Source organism: Panulirus ornatus, chromosome 19 (genome assembly GCF_036320965.1).
Source record: "Panulirus ornatus isolate Po-2019 chromosome 19, ASM3632096v1, whole genome shotgun sequence".
In the NCBI taxonomy this organism is placed as follows: Eukaryota; Metazoa; Arthropoda; class Malacostraca; order Decapoda; family Palinuridae; genus Panulirus; species Panulirus ornatus.
In genome coordinates, this window is record NC_092242.1 from 21,637,244 (window position 1) to 21,663,980 (window position 26,737).

At 39.9% G+C, this 26,737-nt stretch overlaps 1 protein-coding gene across 1 annotated transcript in view; it reads right to left on the reverse strand.

Annotated features, from left to right (window-relative positions):
- Positions 1 to 26,737, reverse strand: part of Dcr-2 (Endoribonuclease Dcr-2) — a 173,398-nt gene that overhangs the window by 69,301 nt on the left and 77,360 nt on the right. The window contains 2 exon segments of the mRNA XM_071673744.1: positions 10,443 to 10,637; positions 18,435 to 18,641. Coding sequence (XP_071529845.1) covers positions 10,443 to 10,637; positions 18,435 to 18,641 — 402 coding nt within the window.

Sequence of the window (26,737 nt, forward strand, 5' to 3'; positions counted from 1 at the left end):
CATGTTTAATGCACTGAAACCACAACTCCCTTTCCACATCCAGGCCCCACAGACCTTTCCATGGTTTATCCCAGACACTTCATATACCCTGCTTCAATCCACTGACAGCACATCAGCCCTAGTACACCACATTGTTCCAATTCATTCTATTCCTTGCAAGCCTTTCACCCTCCTGTATGTTCAGGACCTGATCATTCAAATTCTTTTTCACTCCATCCTTCCACTCCAATTTGGTCTCCCACTTCTTTCCTCCACCTCTGACACATATATCCTTTTCGTCAATCTGTCCTCACTCATTCTCTACATGTGACCAAACCATTTCAATACACCCTCTTTTGCTCTCTCAACCACACTCTTTTTATTACCACATATCTCTCTTACCCTTTCAATACTTACTCGATCAAACCACCTCACACCACATACTGTCCTCAAACATTTCATTTCCAACACATCCACCCTCCTCCGCATAACCCTATCTATAGCCCATGCCTCACAACCGTATATTGTTAGAACCACTATCCCTTTAAACATACCCATTTTTGCTCTCCAAGATATACTTACAGTATATTCATTTATTTATTATACTTAGTTGCTGTCTCCCGCATTAGCGAGGTAGTGTAAGGAAACAGACAAAAGAAATGGCCCAACCCAACCACATACACATGTAAATACATAAATGCCCACACACGCACATATACATACATATACATTTCAACATATACATACATATACATATTTTTTTTTTTTTTTTTTTTTTTTTGCTGTCTCCCGCGTTTGCGAGGTAGCGCAAGGAAACAGACGAAAGAAATGGCCCAACCCACCCCCATACACATGCCTTGATTCAATCCACTGACAGCACGTCAACCCCGGTATACCACATCGATCCAATTCACTCTATTCTTTGCCCTCCTTTCACCCTCCTGCATGTTCAGGCCCCGATCACACAAAATCTTTTTCACTCCATCTTTCCACCTCCAATTTGGTCTCCCTCTTCTCCTCGTTCCCTCCACCTCCGACACATATATCCTCTTGGTCAATCTTTCCTCACTCATTCTCTCCATGTGACCAAACCATTTCAAAACACCCTCTTCTGCTCTCTCAACCACGCTCTTTTTATTTCCACACATCTCTCTTACCCTTACGTTACTTACTCGATCATACCACCTCACACCACACATTGTCCTCAAACATCTCATTTCCAGCACATCCATCCTCCTGCGCACAACTCTATCCATAGTCCACGCCTCGCAACCATACAACATTGTTGGAACCACTATTCCTTTTTTTGCTTTCCGAGATAATGTTCTCGACTTCCACACATTCTTCAAGGCTCCCAGAATTTTCACCCCCTCCCCCACCCTATGATCCACTTCCGCTTCCATGGTTCCATCCGCTGCCAGATCCACTCCCAGATATCTAAAACACTTCACTTCCTCCAGTTTTTCTCCATTCAAACTCACCTCCCAATTGAATTGACCCTCAACACTACTGTACCTAATAACCTTGCTCTTATTCACATTTACTCTTAACTTTCTTCTTTCACACACTTTACCAAACTCAGTCACCAGCTTCTGCAGTTTCTCACATGAATCAGCCACCAGCGCTGTATCATCAGCGAACAACAACTGACTCACTTCCCAAGCTCTCTCATCCCCAACAGACTTCATACTTGCCCCTCTTTCCAAAACTCTTGCATTCACCTCCCTAACAACCCCATCCATAAACAAATTAAACAACCATGGAGACATCACACACCCCTGCCGCAAACCTACATTCACTGAGAACCAATCACTTTCCTCTCTTCCTACACGTACACATGCCTTACATCCTCGACAAAAACTTTTCACTGCTTCTAACAACTTGCCTCCCACACCATATATTCTTAATACCTTCCACAGAGCATCTCTATCAACTCTACATACACAGACATATACACAGGTACACATTCATACTTGCTGCCTTCATCCATTCCCGTCGCCACCCCACCACACATGAAATGGCACCCCACTACCCCTATGCACACGCGAGGTAGCGCTAGGAAAAGACAACAAAGGCCACATTCATTCACAGTCTCTAGCTGTCATGCGTAATGCACCAAAATCACAGCTCCCTTTCCACATCCAAGCCCCATAAAACTTTCCATGGATTACCCCAGATGATTCACATGGCCTGGTTCAATTCATTGACAGCATGTCGACCCCGATATACCACATCATTCTAATTCACTCAATTTCTTGCACGCCCTTCACCCTCTTGTATGTTCAGGCCCTGATCACTCAAAATCTTTTTCACTCCATCTTTCCACCTTCAATTTGGTCTACCACTTCTCCTCGTTCCCTCCACCTCTGACACATATATCCTCTTGGTCAATCTTTCCCCACTCATTCTCTCCATGCGACCAAACCATTTCAACATATCCTCTTCTGCTCTCTCAACCACACTTTTTTACTCTTTCATTACTTACTTGATCAAACCACCTCCCACCACATATTGTCCTCAACAACCATCTCATTTATGACACATCCACCCTCCTCCACACAACCCTATCTATCGCCCATGCCTTGCAACCATATAATATTGTTGGAACCACTCTTCCTTTAAACATACCCATTTTTGCTCTCCAAGATAACGTTCTCACCTTCCACACATTCTTCAACGCTCCCAGAACCTTTGCTCCCTCCCCCACCCTGTGACTCACTTCCATGTTCATGTTCCATACGCTGCTACATCCACTCCCAGATATCTAAAACACTTCACTTCCTACAGTTTTTCTCCATTCAAACTTACCTCAACCCTGAACCCTACTGAACCTAATAACCTTGCTCTTATTCACATTTACTCTCAACTTTCTTCTTTCACACACTTTATCAAACTCAGCCACCAGCGCTGTATCATCAGCGAACAACAACTGACTCACTTCCCAAGCCCTATCATCCACAACAGACTGCATACTTGCTCCTCTTTCCAAAACTCTGGCATTCACCTCCCTAACAATCCCATCCATAAACAAATTAAACAACCATGGAGACATCATGCACCCCTGCCGCAAACTGACATTCACTGAGAACCAATCACTTTCCTCTCTTCCTACTCTTAGATATGCCTTACATCCTTGATAACTTTTCACTGCTTCTATTAAGTTACCTCCCACACCATATACTCTTCATACCTTCCACAGAGCATCTCTATCATATGCCTTCTCCAGATCCATAAATGCTACATACAAATTCATTTGCTTTTCTAAGTATTTCTCACATACATTCTTCAAAGCAAACACCTGATCCACACATCCTCTACCACTTCTGAAACCACACTGCTCTTTCCCAATATGATGCTCAGTACATGCCTTTACCCTCTCAATCAAAACCCTCCCATATAATTTCCCAGGAATACTCAACAAACATATACCTCTGAAATTTGAGCACTCACCTTTATCCCCTTTGCCTTTATACACTGGCACTATGCATGCATTCTGCCAATCCTCAGGCACTTCACCATGAACCATACATGCACTGAATATCCTTACCAACCAGTCAACAACACAGTTATCCCCTTTTTTAATAAGTTCCACTGCAATACCACCCAAGCCCGCCTACTTGCCAGCTTTCATCTTTCGCAAAGCTTTCACTACCTCTTCTCTATTTACCAAATCATTCTCCCTAACCCTCTCACCTTGCACACCATCTCAAACACAACACCCTATATCTGCCACTCTATCATCTAACACATTCAACAAACCTTCAAAACACTCACTCCATCTCCTTCTCACTTCACCACTGCTTATTACCTACCCATTAGCCCCCTTCTCCGAAGTTCCCATTTGTTCTCTTGTCTTACACACTTTATTTACCTCCTTCCAAAACATCTTTTCATCCTCCCTAAAATTTAAAGACACTCTCTCATCCTAATTCTCATTTGCCCTCTTTTCACCTCTTGCACCTTTCTCTTGACCTCCTGTCTCTTTCTTTTATACATCTCCCACTCATTCGCACTACTTCCCTGCAAAAATCGTCCAAATGCCTCTCTCTTCTCTTTCACTAGCAATCTTACTTCTTCATCCCACCACTTACTACCCTTTGTAATCTGCCCACCTTCCACGCTTCTCATGCCACAAGCATCTTCTGCACAAGTAATCACTGCTTCCCTAAATACATCCCATTCCTCCCCCAATCACCTTTTGTCATTTCCTCTAACCTTTTTCCAATCTGCACTCAATCTCTCCTGGTACTTCCTCACACATTTCTCCTTTCCAAGCTCACGTACTCTCACCACTTTCTTCACCCCAACATTATCTCTTCTTTTCTGAAAACCTCTACAAATTTTCACCTTCGCCTCCACAAGATAATGATCAGACATCCCTCTAGTTGCCCCTCTCAACACATTAACATCCAAAAGTCTCTTTTTCACATGCCTATCGATTAAAACATAATCCAATCACGCTCCCTGGCCATCTCTCCTACTCATATATATATTCTTATGTATATCTCTCTTTTTAAACCTGGTACTCCCAATCACAGTCATTTTTCAGCACACAAAGCTACAAGCTCTTCACCATTTCCATTTACAGCACTGAGCACACCATGTACACCAATTATATCCCCAACTGCCATATTACTCACTTTTGCATTCAATTCACCCATCACTATAACCCAGTCTCTGCATCAAAGCTGCTAACACATTCACTCATCAGCATGTCAATAAAACAATACAAAGAGAGTGACTGATATACTATCATTACAAGATCCTAAGAGCAAGGAAATTGAGAATGTCATATTTGATGCACCGAGTGGAAAAAGTAATCATATCATACTTCTGGCTAAGTATGAGGTAAATGAGTGTGTAAAAAGAAATGAGATGAGACCAGACCGGAAACTATACAGAACCCAACATTTTCTTCTGTTAAACATATATTGAGAAATGGAGTTCAGTAGTAAGTAAACTGGTCATTGTAGTGGGTTCTGTAAATTTTATACTGGATTAGGAAAATGATTGTCTCACCCTCAACTACAGGGAGCGCAGAGAGAAGTATGGGGAGTGGTTCAAAAAAAGATGTTAAAAGCAAAGGATCTCTGTAACATGCTGTGGAAAACATACAGGCAGCACATCAGCCTGCCAGCATTCATAAAGTATATGAGAGCAAATGAAAATAGTAGGATGCAAAAGGAGGAACCAAGAAACTTTGAAAATAATACTATGGACAAGGCAGAGAATGATCAAAATCTTTTCCAGAATTCATCAGATAAAGATCTCCTACTACGACTAAAGCTTTCATAAGGATGCATTACAGAGAATGATGCAAGAATATGTTTAATTTGTTTATGGATGGGATTGTTAGGGAGGTGAATGCAAGAGTTTTGGAGAGAGGGGCAAGTATGCTGTCTGTTGAGGATGAGAAGGCTTGGAGAAGTGAGTCAGTTGTTGTTCGCTGATGATACAGTGCTGGTGGCTGATTCAGGTGAGAAACGGCAGAAGCTGGTGACTGAGTTAGGTAAAGTGTGTGAAAGAAGAAAGTTGAGAGTAAATGTGAATAAGAGCAAGGTTATTAGGTACAGTAGGGTTGAGGGGCAAGTCAATTGGGAGGTAAATTTGAATGGAGAAAAACTGGAGGAAGTGAAGTGTTTTAGATATCTGGGAGTGGATTTGGCAGCGGATGGAACCATGGAAGTGGAAGTGAGTCACAGGGTGAGGGAGGGGGCGAAAGTTCTGGGAGCATTGAAAAATGTGGGGAAGGCGAGAACATTATCTTGGAAAGCAAAAATGGTTATGTTTAAAGGAATAGTGGTTCCAACAATGTTATATGGTTGCGAGGCATGGGCTATAGATAAAGTTGTGCAGAGGAGGGTGGATGTGTTGGAGTGATAATGAAAGGGTAAGAGAGATGTGTGGTAATAAACGAGTGTGGTTGAGAGAGAAGAAGAGGGTGTGTTGAAATGGTTTGGTCATATGGAGAGAATGAGTGAGGGAAGATTGACAAAGAGGATATATGTGTCAGAGGTGGAGGGAACGAAGAGAAGTGGGAGACCAAATTGGAGGAGGAAAGATGGAGTGAAAAAGATTTTCAGTGATCGGGGCCTGAACATGCAAGAGGATGAAAGGCGTACAAGGAATAGAGTGAATTGGAACGATGTGGTATACCGGGGTCGACGTGCTGTCAATGGATTGAACCAGGACATGTGAAGCGTCTGGGGTAAACCATGGAAAGTTTTGTGGGGCCTGGATGTGGAGAGGGAGCTGTGGTTTCCGTGCATTATACATGACAGTTAGAGACTGAGTGTGAACGAATGTGGCCTTTGTTGTCTTTTCCTAGCACTACCTCGCATGCATGCAAGGGGAGGGGGTTGTCATTTCATGTGTGGCGGGGTGGCAACAGGAATGAATAAAGGCAGCAAGTATGAATTATGTACCTATGTATATATGTATATGTCTGTGTATGTATATATATGTATACGTTGAAATGTATAGGTATGTATATGTGCGAGTGTGGATGTGTATGTAAATACATGTGTATGTGGGTGGGTTGGGCCATTCTTTTGTCTGTTTCCTTGCACTACCTCACTAACGCAGGAGACAGCGACAAAGTATAATAAATAATATAAATAAATTAATCAAAATATCAAAAGTTCTCACATTGAAAGACACTATAACTATAGTAATAACAACAATGAGATCAAATTGGGAATAAAGCACTGAAACATCAAGAGAAGTCATAAAGAGAACACTAAGGGGTACTACTCCATAAAAGGTCCATGGTCCTCAAAATATTTCTCCATGTGTGCTCAGGAGCTGTACAGATACGCATGACAAACTGCATGAAACATTGTTCAAAATGTCATATGAAAAAGGTAAAGTGCCATGAGATTGGATAAGGGTTAACATCACACCAACTTACAAAAGAAGGCCTGAGGAGGGCACTAAAGAGCAATCTCCCTCATAACTTTGGTCAGTAAGGTAGTGGTCAGTAAGGTACTAAAAGAGATAATCAGAAAGCTTAAGGAATACTTCCTGCAAAGGAGAAAGTAAATGGATGACTTCTTGCAGAAAAAACTATTTAAATGAATGGTGTCAAGGAAAGGGGTAATGCTTAACAAGCCTCTTATGAGTTTTGTTTTAGACATGAGAGGGTTAAGTGGACTGTGTGCATCTGGACTACCAAAACACACTTGACAGTACCACACAGGAGGCTGGTAAAGAGGCTGGATCTTCAAGCAAGAATGAAGGGGGGGACTCCTCTGATGAATAAAAAGATTATCAAAGTGGAAAGGAACAAAGGATGAAAGTCAGAGGAGCCTTCTCAAAATGCTGTGCATCAGGGTTCTGTCTTGGGACCACTGCTCTTCTTGACTTTTGTAATATATGTGCCAGATGGACTGGACTCCTACCTGAAGATGTATGCATATGATAACAAGGTCATGAGACACGTAAAACGTAAGTAGGATTGCATTAACTTACAAGGGGATCTCAAAAAACTCCAAAGTTGGTCTGATATGCAGTTCATGAAATTCAACCCTATCACATGTATAAAGCCTATAGATGGGACACTGAGAAAGATGGCCTCAATATGAAGATTATCTCAAAGGAAATAAACAGCAGGAATCTGCATGTGATAGGGATTTGGGAGTTGAAAACGTCCCTAAACTGTAACTAGAGTCCCACATCAGGAGAATAGCAAAGGAGGCAAACAATTCGCAGGTAAATGTTAAAACAGCACTAAAGTATATGGATATGGATAAGAAAATGACCAGCAAGCTCTTCAAGTCATACATTTTTCCAAAATTTGAAGATGCTTCTCAAGCTTGGTTATGGCACTAAAGAAGCACAAAGAACTAACAGAAAGGTCAGAAGGACAAAAATAAAGTTAATAATATCAACAGAGCTGAGTTACAGGGAAAAGCTAGAGGACTAAACTTTGCCCACCAGAGGTGATCATAATTTTTATGTTTATCAATCAGATTTATGATATAGACAAAGAACAAATCTTAAAATGATGCTGAGAATGAAAAACTCAAGGCCATAAAATGAAATTAGAGAAGGAAGGTACTTGTTAGAAATTATGTAAAGAAGCACTTTTTTGTCAAAGATTAGTGGATGAATGGAATACACTGAATTTAGAGATAGTAAATGCATATAGCATACAAAAGTTTGAAATATTGTATAAAGGGAGAAATGGTTGAAGAGATGAAGCCTCTGGAGTGTAAAATTCCCCCAAACCAATAAAACAGGTAATTACATACAATGATAAAACAGGTAATGAGATACAAAGATGATAAAGCTGTTCAATACAAACATATGGAAATGTCTGAATACTGCTGTATTATATTGTCAAAAAAGAAAATATGAAATTAATATGCTGAGGAGAATTTAGAAGCACTTCATAAATAAAATCAGGAGAATGGTACATCTGAAATATCATGAGAGGTTAAATGAAACTCATACAAACTTGAAAGAAGAGAAAAATTCTTGATAATCTATAAATGGTAGCATAGTGAGCGCGTGCCAAAAACAACATATATGCTCTAAAACCATTTCAGCAAAGACAAAACAAAGCAATCAAGTCTGCAGTGTATTATACCATGGAACTGACTAAAAGTGTCTCAAACAAAAATTTGAAATAGCTTATCACGAGTGATAGAAAGGTTATTCAAAATCCTTCAAAATCAAAAAATAAATCTACATGGGACAAGTACAAAAATAAGCAAAGAAATCCTTGATTAATAGCTAATAATTTTTTTCGAGATGAATAATGATAATCATAGAGGGATAGATATGGGAGAAGAATGCATGGAATGCTTTATGCAAGGGAGACATGTAAGGTTAGGGACAAGTGGACACTCTTTTGCTAATGCCAACCACTTAACAGGAGTTCCCTGATTGCAGGCATCAGAGATATAGACAGATTGATACAATGTGCATGACGATGGAGATAATCAATACTGTCAATCAATATACACATCCTTGACGTTGCATTATGCACGAGAGGGCCGACAAATAATCCTATGACCAATTCTGGCTCACTATCCCTCGCAGCCAGAGCACTGAAGTTTTTTTCGTTACCTAGCATTAGGCTTAATGAGAGGGATAAAGCTATGAGATACCCAGAGAAACAACAGCGAGTTGTCATTTATCATTAGTAGGAAGTTTATAAATGTTGATGGTCTACCTGAGTTTGTCCCCTTCCAATACCCTACTGCCAAAGGTTTTCATGCTCTCTAGCCACAATGGGGAAGCGAAATGACTTGACAAAAGAGCAAATACCATCAATTATTAGTAAGTAAAAGGCACAGAAGCCAGTGAAGGAAATATTGAGAACTGTCAGTGCTAGTGTCCAATCAATTCAGATATGCACATTAAGATTTCGCATCAGTGGAGGAAAGGCAACACCAGCGCACAAGGGAAGACCTGGGAAGGTTTGGAAGACGTGAATTCACCATGCACACTAATTGTCCTGAAATGTCAGCTAAAAGCTAATTCACATCTGTCAGCACAGGAATTAAAGGAAAAAACCCAAGACTGACTGGTGAAGTGTCAGTAAGGACCGTTCATCGATGCATCCATGACATCCTGCACTTCAGCTCCCACCACGCCTGAAAGAAGCCCCTCCTCACCCTTATGCAGAGGCATTCTAGGATAGTTTTTGCCAAGACATACCTTTAATGGGAAAAGACCAAGTGGAAGCATATCCTATGGAGTGACGAAGGCATCTTTTCTGCGACTGGGAATTGAGTTGCATGTTTATCGGCGCCCCAGAAGTGGCCCTCTTGATCTCAAGTACACTTTCAGTAGTGTTAAATACCCTGATTCTCTTATAGTTTAGGTTTTTTCTCATTATGGAATTTGTGACCTCGTTATACTGCCCAAACATCAAACCATGAATCAGCACAACTACCTCCAGCTACTGATAGGCTATTTACCAGACTTTTTAGAAGTGCCATGCAGACGTGTTCAAGAAGGATGGCACTCCTTGTCATATAACAAAATCTGTAAAGTATTGGCTTACTGACTATGGAATCCACTTCATCAATGACTAGTCTGGAAATGGCCCAGATATTAATCCAATAAAGAACTGGTAGAGAATAATTAGGTGCCAAATTTCAGGAAGGATACTAGCAGTGTCCCCAAGCTTAAGGCAGCCATTCATGAAGAGTGGGACAATTTGGACCCACAAATTTTCAAGAACTTGGCAGAATTGGTGCCTTCATGCCTTCAAGAATGTATAAAGAGGAAAGGGAAGCCAATTACTTATCAAAACTATATATGAATAAAACAAGAGAATGGTTTATCTTTATTTTTATCCACTGGTTCCACAGCGCGTAATGCATTGTCGAGGTGTGTATATAGAGGTTAGTGCTGGCAAAATCTCATCAATGGTATTGTAGGCAGATATTCTCTATAATTTCTTCCTTAAAGTCTATGACAAAAATGTAAATCTTTATCTTAAGTCTTACCTTATTCTGACAAAAGGAAGTGTGTGTTACAGCCTGTACAATATAACCTTTGTCTCGAAACTCATAGTGTATCTTTTCTTCCAAACGGTCCAGGCATGCTCGGTAGTATAAATTCAAGAGCTCAGTCTTTGCCCACTCTTCATTATTTAGCTGTGGCGAAGGTATTTCAAAGAGAGACTTCCTTAAAGACTCATCCTGAAACATATTTCTTACTTAAAAACAGAAAAAGGTGGATTCCTGATTTCTGAAATTCTAAACATCTAAGTATCAATACATAATCTTTAAAGACACTGTTAATCCAAAACCACCTCAGAAGAAATCACAAAAGATGACTCTCAACCCAGGAGAAATTAATAACTAATGGAATGTGGCTCTAATCCCTCAGTTACAAAGCTCAGCAAAAATACTCTTTATTTCCTTCTATACTTATTCATCATCTCTTGCATTAGGAAGGTTTTGATTGGAGCAAACAAAGAAAAAGTCTCATTTGTTCACATCCATTCTCTAGCTGTCATGTGCCCGCTATCCACAACCATATCCCACACTCTTTTCTGTGGTTTCTCCAGCAGCTTCATATACCATAGTTCAGCCCCTGCATATCACAACAATCCAATTCAATTTATCCCATGCATGCCTTACATACTAAGTCTCTGTGCATTAAAAGCATATTACAGCATCATTCCATTTCCAATTCAGTCCCTCCCTTCATTTTTTGTTTCATCCACTTTGTTCCATTCACTTTGTTCCATCCACTTCAGAAATATATACCCTCATCGTTACCATATCCTCACAAATTTATGCCATCTGTCCAAGCCATTTCAGCACACTCTTCACACCTCTCAACTGTACTCTTCTTGTATTACACACCTCTCTCTTACAATATCGCTCCTAAATCAACCTTCCTCACAACACATATTGTCCTCAAAAATCTTATTTCCACCATATTCTACCTCTCCCTTACATTCTAATCGAGAGCCCACACATCACTTCCATACAACATCGTCAGGGATTATATATCTTCAAATATACCAATCTATGCCCTCCTAAGTAGGGCCCTCTCTACACATTCCTCTATGCTCCTTAGACCTTCATCCCCTCACCAAGCTTATGACCCACTTCAACTTCCATGGTTCCATTTGCTGCCATGTCCACTTTCAGGTGTCTTAAACACTTCACTTCCTCTAAGTTTTCTCCATTCAAACTCACACTCCGGCTTAACAATCTCTCTCCAGTGCTAACCCTGATAACTTGACTTCCATTTGCATTTACTCTCAACATTTTCTTTTAACATACTCTCCCAAACTCATAAACTGACTTCAGTTTCTCACTCAGATCCGCTACCAGCATCAGGTCATATGCAAACAATAAGTGACTCACCTCCCATGCCCTCTCCCCCATAAGAAATTACAAACCTGTTCCTCTCTTTAAGACCCTTGTATTCACCTCCCTCACCACCCTATCTATGAATATATCAAACGGTCATGGTAACACCACATACCCATGACATGGACCCATCTTCACTTGGTATGACTTACAGCTCTTTTGCTACACACAAACACAAAAACTCACACATAAAAACTTTTCACTGTTTCTACCGAATGTTAATCAATCAGTATGAGTAAGTATTCAGTAAATAAAAGCAGGCACTTTAGGTATGACTAACAAGCCCCTACAGACATAATTGTATCATAAAGGGACATAACTGAAGCAACTAACCAACTTTTAAGAGTTCAATACCAGAAGCAGGTGGAATTCCAGCTATACTTCTCAAGAAGACAAACATGACAATAGTGACACCTTTCACTATTGTACTGAAGGAGGCACTTTACTGGAAACAATTAAACCAATGAAGGACAGCACAGATTTATACCAGGTAAAGCACTATAATGACATCTATGAAACATTAACACAAGGGAAGAGAATGGACACTGTTTATCTATATTTTGCAAACACATTTCACAAAGTGAATTATGGAGTATTACTAAAAAGTATTACAATAAAAAATACCTGAATCAAACTAAGAATAGATTAAAAATTCAGGGTAGTGACAAGTGGATCTATGTCTCATTCTGAAGATGCTCTTTCAGGTGTGCATCATGAAACAGCACTGGCAGCAAAATTCCCTGGAATTATCATATTGCATATACATAGAGGAAGCGAAACTACAAGGAGACATGGATAGTAAAGTATATCAAAATGGCCTGAGGAGAACCTGATGGAATTCAATAGGGAAATTTGAGCAAAAATGTTTAGGAGAGATTAACAGCTTATCCAAAGGACTGACAGGGAAAGAAATTATGAGCAAAAAAATTGTCAAAGATCTGGGAGTTGCTGCAAATGTAATACTTGAATTCAAATCGCATATCATAAAGACAATGCTTTCAAGCCAAACAATGAGTGGTGTGATAATGAGAACTATCACAAGACAGAAGGTGATGATGAAATTGTTCTATGTACATGTAAGAAGTAAAACAGAATAGTGCTGTACTGTTTGGTCATCAGCTAAACAGACAGAAATTAGCAAATTAGAATAGAGAAACACTTCACAAGTACAACTGATTGGACTGAAGCATATGAATTAGCATGAGCTAAAAGAGCTTAAACTGCATAGTATGGAAAAACAAGGAGAATGTTACATAATGATAATTGCTTTATACTATAAAGCAGAAAGTTTATGATAATATTATTTCAAATTTGAAAGCCTCATAGCAGAGAAGATAAAGAGATAAGAGGGAAGATACAGAGCTATCAAAATCAGGACAGATCTAAGGTTGAAGTCAGTTACAGATGAACCCAAGTTGGATGATAACACTACAGCTAAGAGAAATGCCATTACTTAACAAGCAAGATGTGTTGTGCACCACTCTCTAGCGCTGTCCCAGCAGCAAAATTTTCTTGTAGGTACCCATAATAGTACGTACTCTCTTGAGGCAAAGTAAACTATACTGTAGTTATATTACAGAAAGTAGCAATACAATATAAAGGTATGTTGCGAAATAATAAAGTTTCTTATGAGAGAGGATAAGATTGGCGTACATATAGGATAGTACAGACACGAAAGAGTGTATGTACAGCTGCCTCCACATCCAACCAAGACGGTCAATATTGTCAGTCATCTCTGTCCATTTGGTGTGAACTCAGCGAATATCGATTCATTGCTTTGAAGCTTTCATTAGTGGCCTGGGGTAAGGAAATGGGAGGCTACTGTGGCTGCTGTGTGAGGAGATAACATGGTAACAATGTTAGGAGGAATGAGAGAAAAGTAGTGATAGCTGACACCTACATACAATGAAATACTCTATGAAACAAATATGAAAAGTAGTAGGACTAAGCAAAACTGATAAGAGTGATCTTAATCACAAATTTGGATGTTATTCCCAGCTTCTAAAGGTCTAAAATATTTGATGATAATGCAGCTATCCTCCCCTCCCCTACAATTAGCAAACAAGCACACATACAATCATAGTCAATGTCCTTCCCTCCATCCACAGAAGCAAATGTCACTAGCCTATGTAGTAGGTAAAGGATACATTTGAATAGTTAACCATTCTCTTTTCAATATAAGTACCCAGGAAGCTGTGAAACACTTTTAAACAATGAATAAAAAAAATATCATCTTGCAGCACATATTATGTTTCATGTAATACTTCACAGTTTTCAGCCTGTAATAAAAGTATGGTGTCTGCTATAGGGTGGTGGTATGCACAGTGAGATCTTATGATGTCAGAAGGGGTGAGGTCAATACTGCACAGGTGCACTGATGTGGTGAGAAAGCAATCTTTATCATGGGGATGTAGATACTATATTGTGATGGTGGTCTGGTTTGGATACAGCAAAAACAAATTATTACATCCTGTCTGCTGTTTCATGTAGAATTATAAAATGAGGTCAGGTCCGTGCTAGATTTCCGCAATACCTAAAGCATGAAAATGTTCGCCACAGCATGGTAAGAAACATGATCTATACAAGTTCATCTAGTGATTTTAATATGCGGGGTGTGATAGATCATAGATTAGTATCACAGACAAAACAAATAACTGGTAAAATAAGTATGAATAAAATGTTGGCTGGCCAGATAATGGACACTGTGTCACTTTCCCACATATTATTCATATTGTTAGTAAGTTGAGTATGATGGCATCAGGTACATTCAGTAAGTTGTTTCAAAGCTCACCTACAGGGTAAAGTAATAAAATAAGTTTCTTGTAATCTCACCAATCAATAACAAACTCGATATCTGTATGAATCATTCATGACAACTCTGAGTTAATATGTGACCAACCCCACTGTGACGGCCATCACCACAAAACATCTTTCCATGAAAAAGCTTACCTTTTGCCCCATTTTTCCAGACATCTTACATCATGCTGTGCTTTTTCCTTAGTGAATTCCCATCACATGTTCAACATTAAAGGAAACCAATGAAGTTTGAGTAATGAATATAACATCAATGAGAAATTCATAACCATGTATGAACACTCATTCATATAGGGTGCAGGATTTTTAAAACTTTAGGAAATTATCATTCTGTGTTGTTACATGGACTGTATATTAAATAAGTATCATTCTATATTCATAATACAGTGAGTGTAGAATAGGACCAGCATGTAGAAAGAAATTTGTTAAAGTAATACAATCTATCTATTGCATTTGAATAATTAAACCACAGGGTATAAAAACTGGGGTGGTGGGCAGAGAAGAGAACTAGAAGAAACCAGTGAAGTGCTATAAAAAAAAAGACAACCTAAACAAAGGTTAATAAATAACATCACTAATGTTGTCTTACTTCTTTTCTTTGCAAACGTATTCAATCTGTTGCTTCATGCAAGGATTATCAGAGGCAGGCCCAACACATCTAGGATTATCAGAAGCAGGCCCAACATATCATACTTCACTTTCCTCTACCCCTCACACTGCATTTTCCTTCCCACCACCGTCACCTTTCTACTAACCCTGCCTAAGGTGATTACACCTCTAGCAGTTAAATCATCATCAAGTAGTGGGTATTATCATTCATGAAAAGTCTTTAACAAAAGATACTTCCAATTATGAATTTCTATTATTTCTACTCAGGTCAAAATGACACCAATACCAAAATCAAAGTATCAATGGTTTTGAAGGATTACTGGCATGATCTCACTGCCTAAGCTGACTGAATGCCTCTGTTCACCCATGTTTGACTTCAAACTCATGAGCTTATACTCTCAGATTCACATGCAATGGACAGGAAAGAGTTACACTGCAATAACTTGTTAGTATATCGAAACTATAGTTAACATCATACATAGTGAGACACTACTGATACTGGTAACAACTTCAACATGATAATCACAACTTCAGACAATGACAGTTTAGAAGCCACTTCAAATGAAAGCTTCAAAGTAGCAAGTCGATACTCCCTGGGTCTACAACTCATAGAAAGAAAGGAGTGACAATGCTGACTGTTCCAGTTGCAACTGGAGAAAAATACACAGAAGCAGCCAGGCAGTCAAGAGGAAGAAGCAGACTATAAAAAGGGCAAAAACGAGTTGGAGTGAGAGAGTATCAGCAAACTTCAAAGTAAATAAGAAAATGTTTTAGAGGAAGGTTAATTGTGTGAGAAAGATAACAAATGGGAAAATTAATGAGGGAGACAAATGGGGAAAAGGAAATAGACTGATAAGAAGAGGATGAAGTGAGGACTCTGAGGGACTGCTGAATGTGTTTGATGATAGGCAAGATGATGAAGAGAGTTTAAGTTAGGGAAGTGTACCATGTGAAAGAGTAATGACAAGAGAACAGATGGATAGTGAAAGCTTTGTACAAGATAAAATGTGGCAAGGTAGCTAAAGTGGATGATACTGCAGTTAAATTTCTTATAAAAGGGGAAGACAGAGCTGTCATTTGATTAGTTAGGATTTTCAACACATGTATGAATGAAGTACCTGGGGACTGGTGGAATGCATTTATAATGTCACTGTAATATTTGGGCAATGGGAACATAGGTAAATGTTTGAATTACAGAGGTATATGTTTGGTGAGCAACCTGGTGATTTGTATGGAAAAGTGGTGGCAGAGAGGGTGGTGACATGCACAGAGAATCAGACTAGGGAGGAAAAATGTGATTTAACAGGAGTGGTAGAGGATGTGAGTCCAGTGTTTGTCTTGAAGAATGTGTGTAAGGAATACTGGAAAAGCAAAAGGGTTTGTATGTGGCATCAATGGATCAGGAGAAAGCATAAGATGTGGTTGATAACGATGCTGTAGGTAGTAGTTGGTAGGCAGCCAACGACCAGGGAGGTACATTACAAGCACTACCCACCTGGGTATTGGGAGGGTTAGTGACATCTGCTTAGTGAGTCAGCTATCTTTTCTTTTTGCCTCACTGACACATGGACAACTGGCAATTTGTCCACAAATGAACAATCCCCCTTTGTCATTTGTAACACTTGATAACATTTAACACACAGCTTATTCTTCATAACTAATTTTTCCTGTGGTTAGCACTATGCATTAGCATTGCCTTTTTGCAAAATGGTAGGGGCATTAGACAGAAATAGGAGGTAGGAGCATTTAGGCAGAAGCATTAGGTAGACGTATTAAGTAAAAGTATTTGGTAGTAGCATTCGACTGATGTAGTCAGTAGGAACATTAGGGAGCAGCCTCAGCATACACTGTGCTAGAGTTGCCCTCTGCCAGTGACCTGTTAATGGAGAAGCACTAAAGGGTAAGAAGTGGCACTGGAGTTCACTTGTTATGGTGACTCTATTGCCACCTTAACTTGCCCTTCTCTCCAAAACTCTTGTATTCACCTCCCTAACAACCCCATCCATTAGCAAATTAAACAACCATGGAGACATCATGCACCCCTGTTGCAAACCAACATTCACCAAGAACCAATCACTTTACTCTCTTCCTACTCGTACACATGCCTTACATCCTTGATAACAACTTTTCACTGCTTCTAACAACTTGCCTCCCACACCATATATTTTTAATACCTTCCACAGAGCATCTCTATCAACTTTATCATATGCCTTCTCCACATCCAAAATGCTACATACAAATCAATTTGCTTTTCTAAGTATTTCTCACATACATTCTTCAAAGCAAACACCTGATCCACACATCCTCTACCACTTCTGAAACCACACTGCTCTTACCCAATCTGATGCTGTGTACATGCCTTCACCCTCTCGATCAATACCCTCCCATATAATTTCCAAGAATACTCAACAAACTTATTTATTTATTCATTTATTTTGCTTTGTCGCTGTCTCCCGCATTAGCGAGGTAGTGCAAGGAACAAACTTATACCTCTGTAATTTGAGCACTCATCTTTATCCCCTTTGCCTTTGTACAATGGCACTAGGCAAGCATTCTGCCAATCCTCAGGCACCTCACCATGAGTCATACATACATTAAATAACCTTACCAACCAGTCAACAACACAGTCACCCCCTTTTTTAATAAATTCCACTGCAATACCATCCAATCCCGCTGCCTTGCCGGCTTTCATAATCCTCAGATTGACAACCATATGAGTGGCAGAGAAGAGTTGTGGTATTGTTCACAAAGCGTATGTAGAGTGCTACATGCAAGTAATGTCATACAGGTAAAATACTTCTATGCAGGGATACAGATACTCTTCAGGAAGAGAGTTGTATCATTTAAGTGAAGATGAAAAGTATAAACAATGAATCAATGCTTTCCTCTAAAGCTTTGACCATTCAGGGAATTAAGGAATAAATCAATTCTTTCCTCTAAAGCTTTGACCTTTCTGGTAAATAAGAACTAAAACACAAAAAACAATATGTTACTATAAGGCATTTCGGTAACGCAATTATAAAACTAAAACATTCTTAAAACGTAGGATCATTTCTAGATTGAACGCTAGGCAAATATTTATCTGGTCTGTGTTATATTCAACAACCAAACATTTTTTCTTTTTATAGGTAATGGAAATTGGTAATGAAAGACTAAAATAATAATGTAACAAAAATATATACTTACTCTGAAGAAACACACACCCAACTCAGAAAGGAAGTTAATGGCTGTCTCACTACCACAAACAAGCAAGTAGGCACCAATCAATGCTTCAACAGAATCAGCTATGCTTTTGTCTGACAGTTCATGCTCCATCCAGGGATTGTAACATGTTCCTCCTTTCTTACTGCCTGCTCCAGCCGTTGTATTCTTGTTCCATATCATTTCAACTTCCTACATTAAGTAAATGAAAACTTGGTCATTTAAATCATTTCAGGTGTTTAGGCTATCAGCTTGAAATCATATGCAATTACAAATGGAAAATTTTACAAGAACATGTGAAAGCTAATTCACTGAGCAAACTGGGGGAAAAGAGGGACCATCACTGAAAACTCAAACATCTTTTTCTATCAACAACAAATACCTACACACCTTTCCCACACTTTGCATGGGTCCAGAAAGTGCAATCTAACTAATGCATGTAATACTTTTAAACACCAGTTTCAGGAAACACTCAGTTGATTTCACTTAGGCACACTTAGCACCTGCAACAATGAGTGGGTTAGCATGGCAAGCCTTGAAAACATGGAATAACAACTCTCTTCAACTTATAATTCAACCTAACTCAACACCATCTTGTCTCCATTCATATAATCAGTCTTAATAGCATGCATTTTAGGCTGATTACAACTCATTGATCAATTAATTCATGTCTACTATTACATTTGTTACCCTTAATTCATTGCCATGGTAATGGAAATGATTGAGTAAATAAAGCATTCTCTCTCTCATGTCTGTTCCAACTGGATCTCCCTCATGGGGGTGGCCACAGAAATAGTCTCCAAAACTAGAGATTCATAAACTGATACTCTTCTTTATTCATATAATTTACTTACACAAAATACTTCTCTTGTATTCAATTCCTAATCTGTTCTCTAACATTCATAACTGAAATATACTTAGCTATACTTGATTTTCTTTCAACAGTTAAGCAGTTCTATGCTCATCATACTATATGTGCAGTAATAAAATTCTCATTTTGTGCCCAGCAGTGCCTCTGATAGAAGGGGAAGGGGGGGGTTACAAAAGGGGGCCCGGGAATTTCCTGGGATCTCAGAAAATGTAGAAAATCTACATAGCAATCCATTCCACCCCTTTCTCATCTTCCATACCCTTTTTGGCCTTACAGCTTATGGAATAAAACCATAGTGGATAAAAACAGGATGACTAATGGATAAGGGAAGGGGATCCGAAAGAAACTTTATACCCCTGATAAAATTCCTCTCAGAGGCCCTGGTGCTGTGTGCACTGTTTTTGTTGATATATAAGCAAAACTGTGTATAAACACGCACAAACACACACACACACACAAATTTAGTAAGGTGTTCAACAGAAGAGAATGGTAAAATAAGCACACACAAATTTAGTAAGGTGTTCAACAGAAGAGAATGGGAAAATAAGCTTACAGGCAACTCAATGAAATGAAAATTCTGACTGAAAACTGGGATATATTTTCAGTTATAATGAACCTGAAAGAAAGCAACAACCATTCCTGGTAACTGGGAGCATCATAACACCACTAGTCCTTGGGAACTATGGCAGGTCAATGATTAAGAGCAAATTAGTAGAGTGAATAAAATCAGGTGGAAATTTGAACTGACTGGCACAAACTGGCAAATGGCACCATAATTAGAGATACTAAGTGAGGTTAATTTTGAACCAAATATAAATAAATTACTGTTCTTGGCCAACTCGAGACACTAAAGCCATTGAAATGTATTTTTCTGAGGAAAATAAGCAGAAAGACAGAATACTACATAAAAATACTTTAATACTGCAGTCTGGCAACAAAATATCTTTGGATGAGGAAGAGAAATCTCACCCAGGTACAGTAAGTGGAGCCTTTAAGTAAAATGACCACAAGCAACAAACAACTGGGGAAACAATAAGAACCAAGTCATCCATGAAGTAAAAAAAAATGCATTTTCGAAAACCAGAGCTGAAAATAATGTACAAGCTAAGAAGGAAATGGAAGTAAAAAATGGAATGCAGTTCATGAAATGATGAATATGAACTTGAAGGATTCCCAGGAAACAGTGGAGTCAGTGGGGGGTGTTAGAGATGGAATGGTCCTCACTGTATGGAAGTTATATGTATTGTAAGCTTAAAGTCTCTGTAAGAAGAAAAAAATCCTGATTCACCATAGTATCACAGTATCTCTAGTTCTCTCATGCATAAACTTTCATAAAACAAACCAAAGTCTATATATTTACATTCTACAATGATGTCATGTTGCCTATAGCTCTGATGACCTGTTTCAGCCTGTTCAATAATATATAGGATAACTCCCCTATCCCTAGGGATAGGGGAGAAGGAAACTTCCCACACATTCCTCACGTGTCGTAGAAGACAACTAAAGGGGACGGGAGCAGGGGGCTAGAAACCCTCCCCTCCTTGTATTTTAACTTTCTAAAAGGGAAACAGGAGTCATGCGGGGAGTGCTCATCCTCCTCGAAGGTTCAGATTGGGGTGTCTATACGTGTATGGATGTAACCAAGATGAGAAAAAAGGAGAGACATGTAGTATGTTTGAGGAAAGGAACCTGGATGTTTTGGCTCTGAGTGAAATGAAGCTCAAGGATAAAGGGGAAGAGTGGTTTGGGAATGTCTTGGGAGTAAAGTCAGGGGTTGGTGAGAGGACAAGAGCAAAGGAAGGAGTAGCACTACTCCTAAAGCAGGAGTTGTGGGAGTATGTGATAGAGTGTAAGAAAGTAAACTCTAGACTGATATGGGAGAAATAGAAAGTGGATGATGAGAGATGATTGATCATTGGTGTCCACACATTTGGTCATGAGAAGAAAAATCATAAGAGGCAAGTTCTGGGAGCAGCTGAGTGAGTGTGTTAGCAGCTTTGATGCACGAGACCTGGTTATAGTGATTTGAATGCAAAGGTGAGTAATGTGGCAGTTCAGGGTACAATTGGTGTACATGGGGTGTTTAGTGCTGAAAATGGAAATGGTGAAGAGCTTGTAGATTTGTGAGCTGAAAAAAGACTGGTGATTGGGATTACCTAGTTTAAAAGGAGATATACATAAGAGAACAATGGAAGTAAGGGGAGTGGTGGAGGAATGGGATGTATTTAGGGAATCAGTGATGGATTGCGCAAAAGATGCTTGTGGCATGAGAAGAGTGGGAGGTGGGTTGATTAGAAAGGGTAGTGAGTGGTGGGATGAAGAAGTAAGATTATTAGTGAAAGAGAAGAGAGAGGCAGTTGGACGATTTTTGCAGGGAAAAAATGCAATTGAGTGGGAGATGTATAAAAGAAAGAGACAGGAGGTCAAGAGAAAGGTGCAAGAGGTGAAAAAGAGGGCAAATGAGAGTTGGAGTGAGAGAGTATCATTAAATTTTAGGGAGAATAAAAAGATGTTCTGGAAGGAGGTAAATAAAGTGCGTAAGACAAGGGAGCAAATGGGAACTTCAGTGAAGGGTGCAAATGGGGAGGTGATAACAAGTAGTGGTGATGTGAGAAGGAGATGGTGTGAGTATTTTGAAGGTTTGTTGAATGTGTTTGATGATAGAGTGGCAGATATAGGGTGTTTTGGTCGAGGAGGTGTGCAAAGTGAGAGGGTTAGGGAAAATGATTTGGTAAACAGAGAGGAGGTAGTAAAAGCTTTGCAGAAGATGAAAGCCAGCAAGGCAGCAGGTTTGGATGGTATTGCAGTGGAATCTATTAAAAAAGGGGGTGACTGTATTATTGACTGGTTGGTAAGGTTATTTAATGTATGTATGACTCATGGTGAGGTGCCTGAGATTGGCGGAATGCGTGCATAGTGTCATTGTACAAAGGCAAAGGGGATAAGAGTGAGTGCTCAAATTATCCCTGGGGATAGGGGAGAAAGAATACTTCCCACGTATTCCCTGCGTGTTGTAGAAGGCGACTAAAAGGGGAGGGAGCGGGTGGCTGGAAATCCTCCCCTCTCATTTTTTTTTTTCTTTTTTTTTTAATTTTCCAAAGGAAGGAACAGAGAGGGGGGGCCAGGTGAGGATATTCCCTCTAAGGCCCAGTCCTCTGTTGATAACGCTACCTTCGCTAATGCGGGAAATGGCGAATAGTACGAAAGAAAGAAGAAGTTTGTTGAGTATTCCTGGTAAATTATATGGGAGGGTATTGATTGAGAGGGTGAAGGCATGTACAGAGCATCAGATTGGGGAAGAGCTGTGTGGTTTCAGAAGTGGTAGAGGATGTGTGGATCAGGTGTTTGCTTTGAAGAATGTATGTGAGAAATACTTAGAAAAGCAAATGGATTTGTATGTGGCATTTATGGATCTGGAGAAGGCATATGATAGAGTTGATAGAGATGCTCTGTGGAAGGTATTAAGAACATATGGTGTGGGAGGCAAGTTGTTAGAAGCAGTGAAAAGTTTTTATCGAGGATGTAAGGCATGTGTATGTGTAGGAAGAGAGGAAAGTGATTGGTTCTCAGTGAATGTAGGTTTGTGGTAGGGGTGTGTGATGTCTCCATGGTTGTTTAATTTGTTTATGGATGGGGTTGTTAGGGAGGTGAATGCAAGAGTTTTGGAAAGAGGGGCAAGTATGAAGTCTGTTAGGGATGAGAGAGCTTGGGAAGTGAGTCAGTTGTTGTTCGCTGATGATACAGCACTGGTGGCTGATTCATGTGAGAAACTGCAGAAGCTGGTGACTGAGTTTGGTAAAGTGTGTGAAAGAAGAAAGTTAAGAGTAAATGTGAATAAGAGCAAGGTAATTAGGTACAGTAGGGTTGAGGGTCAAGTCAATTGGGAGGTAAGTTTGAATGGAGAAAAACTGGAGGAAGTAAAGTGTTTTAGATATCTGGGAGTGGATATGGCAGCGGATGGAACCATGGAAGCGGAAGTGGATCATAGGGTGGGGGAGGGGGCGAAAATCCTGGGAGCCTTGAAGAATGTGTGGAAGTCGAGAACATTATCTCGGAAAGCAAAAATGGGTATGTTTGAAGGAATAGTGGTTCCAACAATGTTGTATGGTTGCGAGGCATGGGATATGGATAGAGTTGTGCGCAGGAGGATGGATGTGCTGGAAATGAGATGTTTGAGGACAATGTGTGGTGTGAGGTGGTTTGATCGAGTAAGTAATGTAAGGGTAAGAGAGATGTGTGAAAATAAAAAGAGCGTGGTTGAGAGAGCAGAAGAGGGTGTTTTGAAATGGTTTGGGCACATGGAGAGAATGAGTGAGGAAAGATTGACCAAGAGGATATATGTGTCGGAGGTGGAGGGAACGAGGAGAAGTGGGAGACCAAATTGGAGGTGGAAAGATGGAGTGAAAAAGATTTTGTGTGATCGGGGTCTGAACATGCAGGAGGGTGAAAGGAGGGCAAGGAATAGAGTGAATTGGATCGATGTGGTATACCGGGGTTGACGTGCTGTCAGTGGATTGAATCAGGGCATGTGAAGCGTCTTGGGTAAACCATGGAAAGCTGTGTAGGTATGTATATTTGCGTGTGTGGACGTATGTATATACATGTGTATGGGGGTGGGTTGGGCCATTTTTTTCGTCTGTTTCCTTGCGCTACCTCGCAAACGCGGGAGACAGCGACAAAGCAAAAAAAAAAAAAAAAAATACATGAGTAGGAGAGATGTTCAGAGAGCATTATTGGATTATGTGTTAAATGATAGGCATGTGAAAGAGAGACTTTTGGATATTAATGTGCTGAGAGGGGCAACTGGAGGGATGTCTGATCATTATCTTGTGAAGGCGAAGGTGAAGATTTGTAGAGGTTTTCAGATGAGAGAATGTTGGGGTGAAGAGAGTGGTGAGAGTAAGTGTGCTTGGAAAGGAGACTTGTATGAGGAAGTACCAGGATGTGGATGAGAGGGCTTGGGAAGTGAGTCAGTTGTTGTTCGCTGATGATACAGCACTGGTGGCTGATTCAGGTGAGAAACTGCGGAAGATGGTGACTGAGTTAGGTAAAGTGTGTGAAAGAAGAAAGCTGAGAGTAAATATGAATAAGAGCAAGGTTATTAGGTTCAGAAGGGTCGAGGAACAAGTTTACTGGGAGGTAAGTTTGAATGGAGAGAAACTGGAGGAAGTGAAGTGCTTTAGATATCTGGGAGTGGATTTAGCAGCAGATAGAACCATGGAAGTGAAAGTGAGCCATGAAGTGGGGGAGGGGGTGAAGGTTCTGGGAGCGTTGAAGAATGTGTGGAAGGCGAGAATGTTATCTCAAAGCAAAAATGGGTATGTTTATGTTTGAAGTAACAGTGGTTCCAACAATGTTATATGGTTGCGGGGCATGGGCTATAGATAGGGATGTGCGGAGGAGGGTGGATGTGTTGGAAATGAGATGTCTGAGGACAATATGTGGTGTGTGGTGGTTTGATTAGGTAATGAAAGGGTAAGAGAGATGAGTAAGTAATGAAAGGGTGGTAATAAAAAGAGTCTGGTTGAGAGAGCAGAAGAGGGTGTATTGAAAAGGTTTTCCACATGGAGAGAATGAGTGAGAAACAAATGACAAAGAGGATATATGAGTCAGAGGTGGAGGGAACGAGGAGAAATGGGGGACCAAATTGGAGGTAGAAGGCTGGAGTGAAAAAGATTTTGAGTGATTGGGGCCTGAACATACTGGAGGGTGAAAGGCGTGCAAGGAATAGAAAGAATTGGAACGATGTGGTATACCGGGGTCAACGTGCTGTCAATGGATTGAACCAGGGCATGTGAAGCGTCTGGGGTAAACCATGGAAAGTTTTGCAGGGCCTGGATGTGGAAAGGGAGCTGTGGTTTCGGCACATTACACATGACAGATAGAGACTGAGTGTGAACAAATGTGGCCTTTGTTGTCTTTTCCTAGTGCTGCCTCACACGTGCGCATGCAGGGGGAGGGGGGTGCTGTTTCATGTGTGGCGGGGTGACGATGAGAATGGATGAAGACAGCAAGTGTGAATATGTACATGTGTATATATGTATATGTCTGTGTATGTATATGTATGTATACACTGAAATGCATAGATATGTATATGTGTCCATGTGGGCATTTATGTATATAAATGTGTATATGGGTGGGTTGGGCCATTCTTTCGTCTGTTTCCTTGCACTACCTTGCTAACGCAGGAGACAGTGACTAAGTATATTACAAAAAAAAATAAAAAACTTCCAGAGGTATTCAATCACACATCCTTTTGATTTCAGCACTGATATGAAGTTGTGCAATGATAACTTATTTTCTTCACATTCCAATAATTTTCTATTGGATTTAAATCATGCAAGTTGTCTGGTCATTCCTACACTTTTGATGTTTCTCACTGAACCATTGCATTACTGATTCTGCTTTGCAGCAAGGTGCACCATCTCACATAAAAATACTCACACAATGTAGGTCATGAAAAAATAACGAATAAGATCTTGCTTTGCAGCAAAGTGCACCATCTCACATAAAAATACAATGTAGATCATGAAAAAACAACGAATAATCACACAGCACTGACTTGTAATGTTCTCCATTACTGTTAGAATCTTAAAGAGAATATATATATAACCCACCTTGACACCCCTCACTACAAAAACACCCTCACCATAACAAAATCTAGATACTTTACTACTGTCAGCGTGTAATGAAGCAAGCAATGGCTGACATTAATTGGCTGCCTCAACCTTCCATGCTTTCCTGTTATATCACTTGATACCCTTGTGAAACTTTCCAAGCATTTCACATACATAAATGTGATATGAGGTTGCTTCACAACATGACAGTATGATCCTTATCCAAGTGGTGCTATGTTGTTCTCTCTGACATCCATGCAAGAATTTTAGGGGACTTTTTTCAATACAGCTGCAGACAAGGAAGGGTTTTTCAACACCTAATGCTTCACCAGGTTTTCAGTTGCCTAAATGGTCTTCCTCAGTTGACCAGACCCAGCTTTTCAAGGAGTAATGTTGTTTAAAGGAAGCCAATGAGCTTAGGCAACAAATGTCCTAATGATAGACTCAGCCTTGCTAGTACACCTTGAGATCTCACTTGTAGAAACATTTTCTTGATCCCAAGCAAAAACATTGGCCTTTTCTTTCTGGGACAACTTCTCGGGACCTATCATTATTTACAAGCAGAGGAAAAACATTATCCAGAAAGGAACTGTAAAAAATCAGTAAACTCAAGGGCAGCAAGCACAAATTGCATTTCCCTACTCTTAATAATATAGTGATTGAAATGGGAAATCAAGTTCAGCTGACTTTAAAGACTTTAACAAACTGCCAAGCATATGATATCTCCCCATCAGTGAACAATAAGATTTGTTCCACAAACATGGCACATGTGAGCCTTATCTAAAATGATAATCATCAGG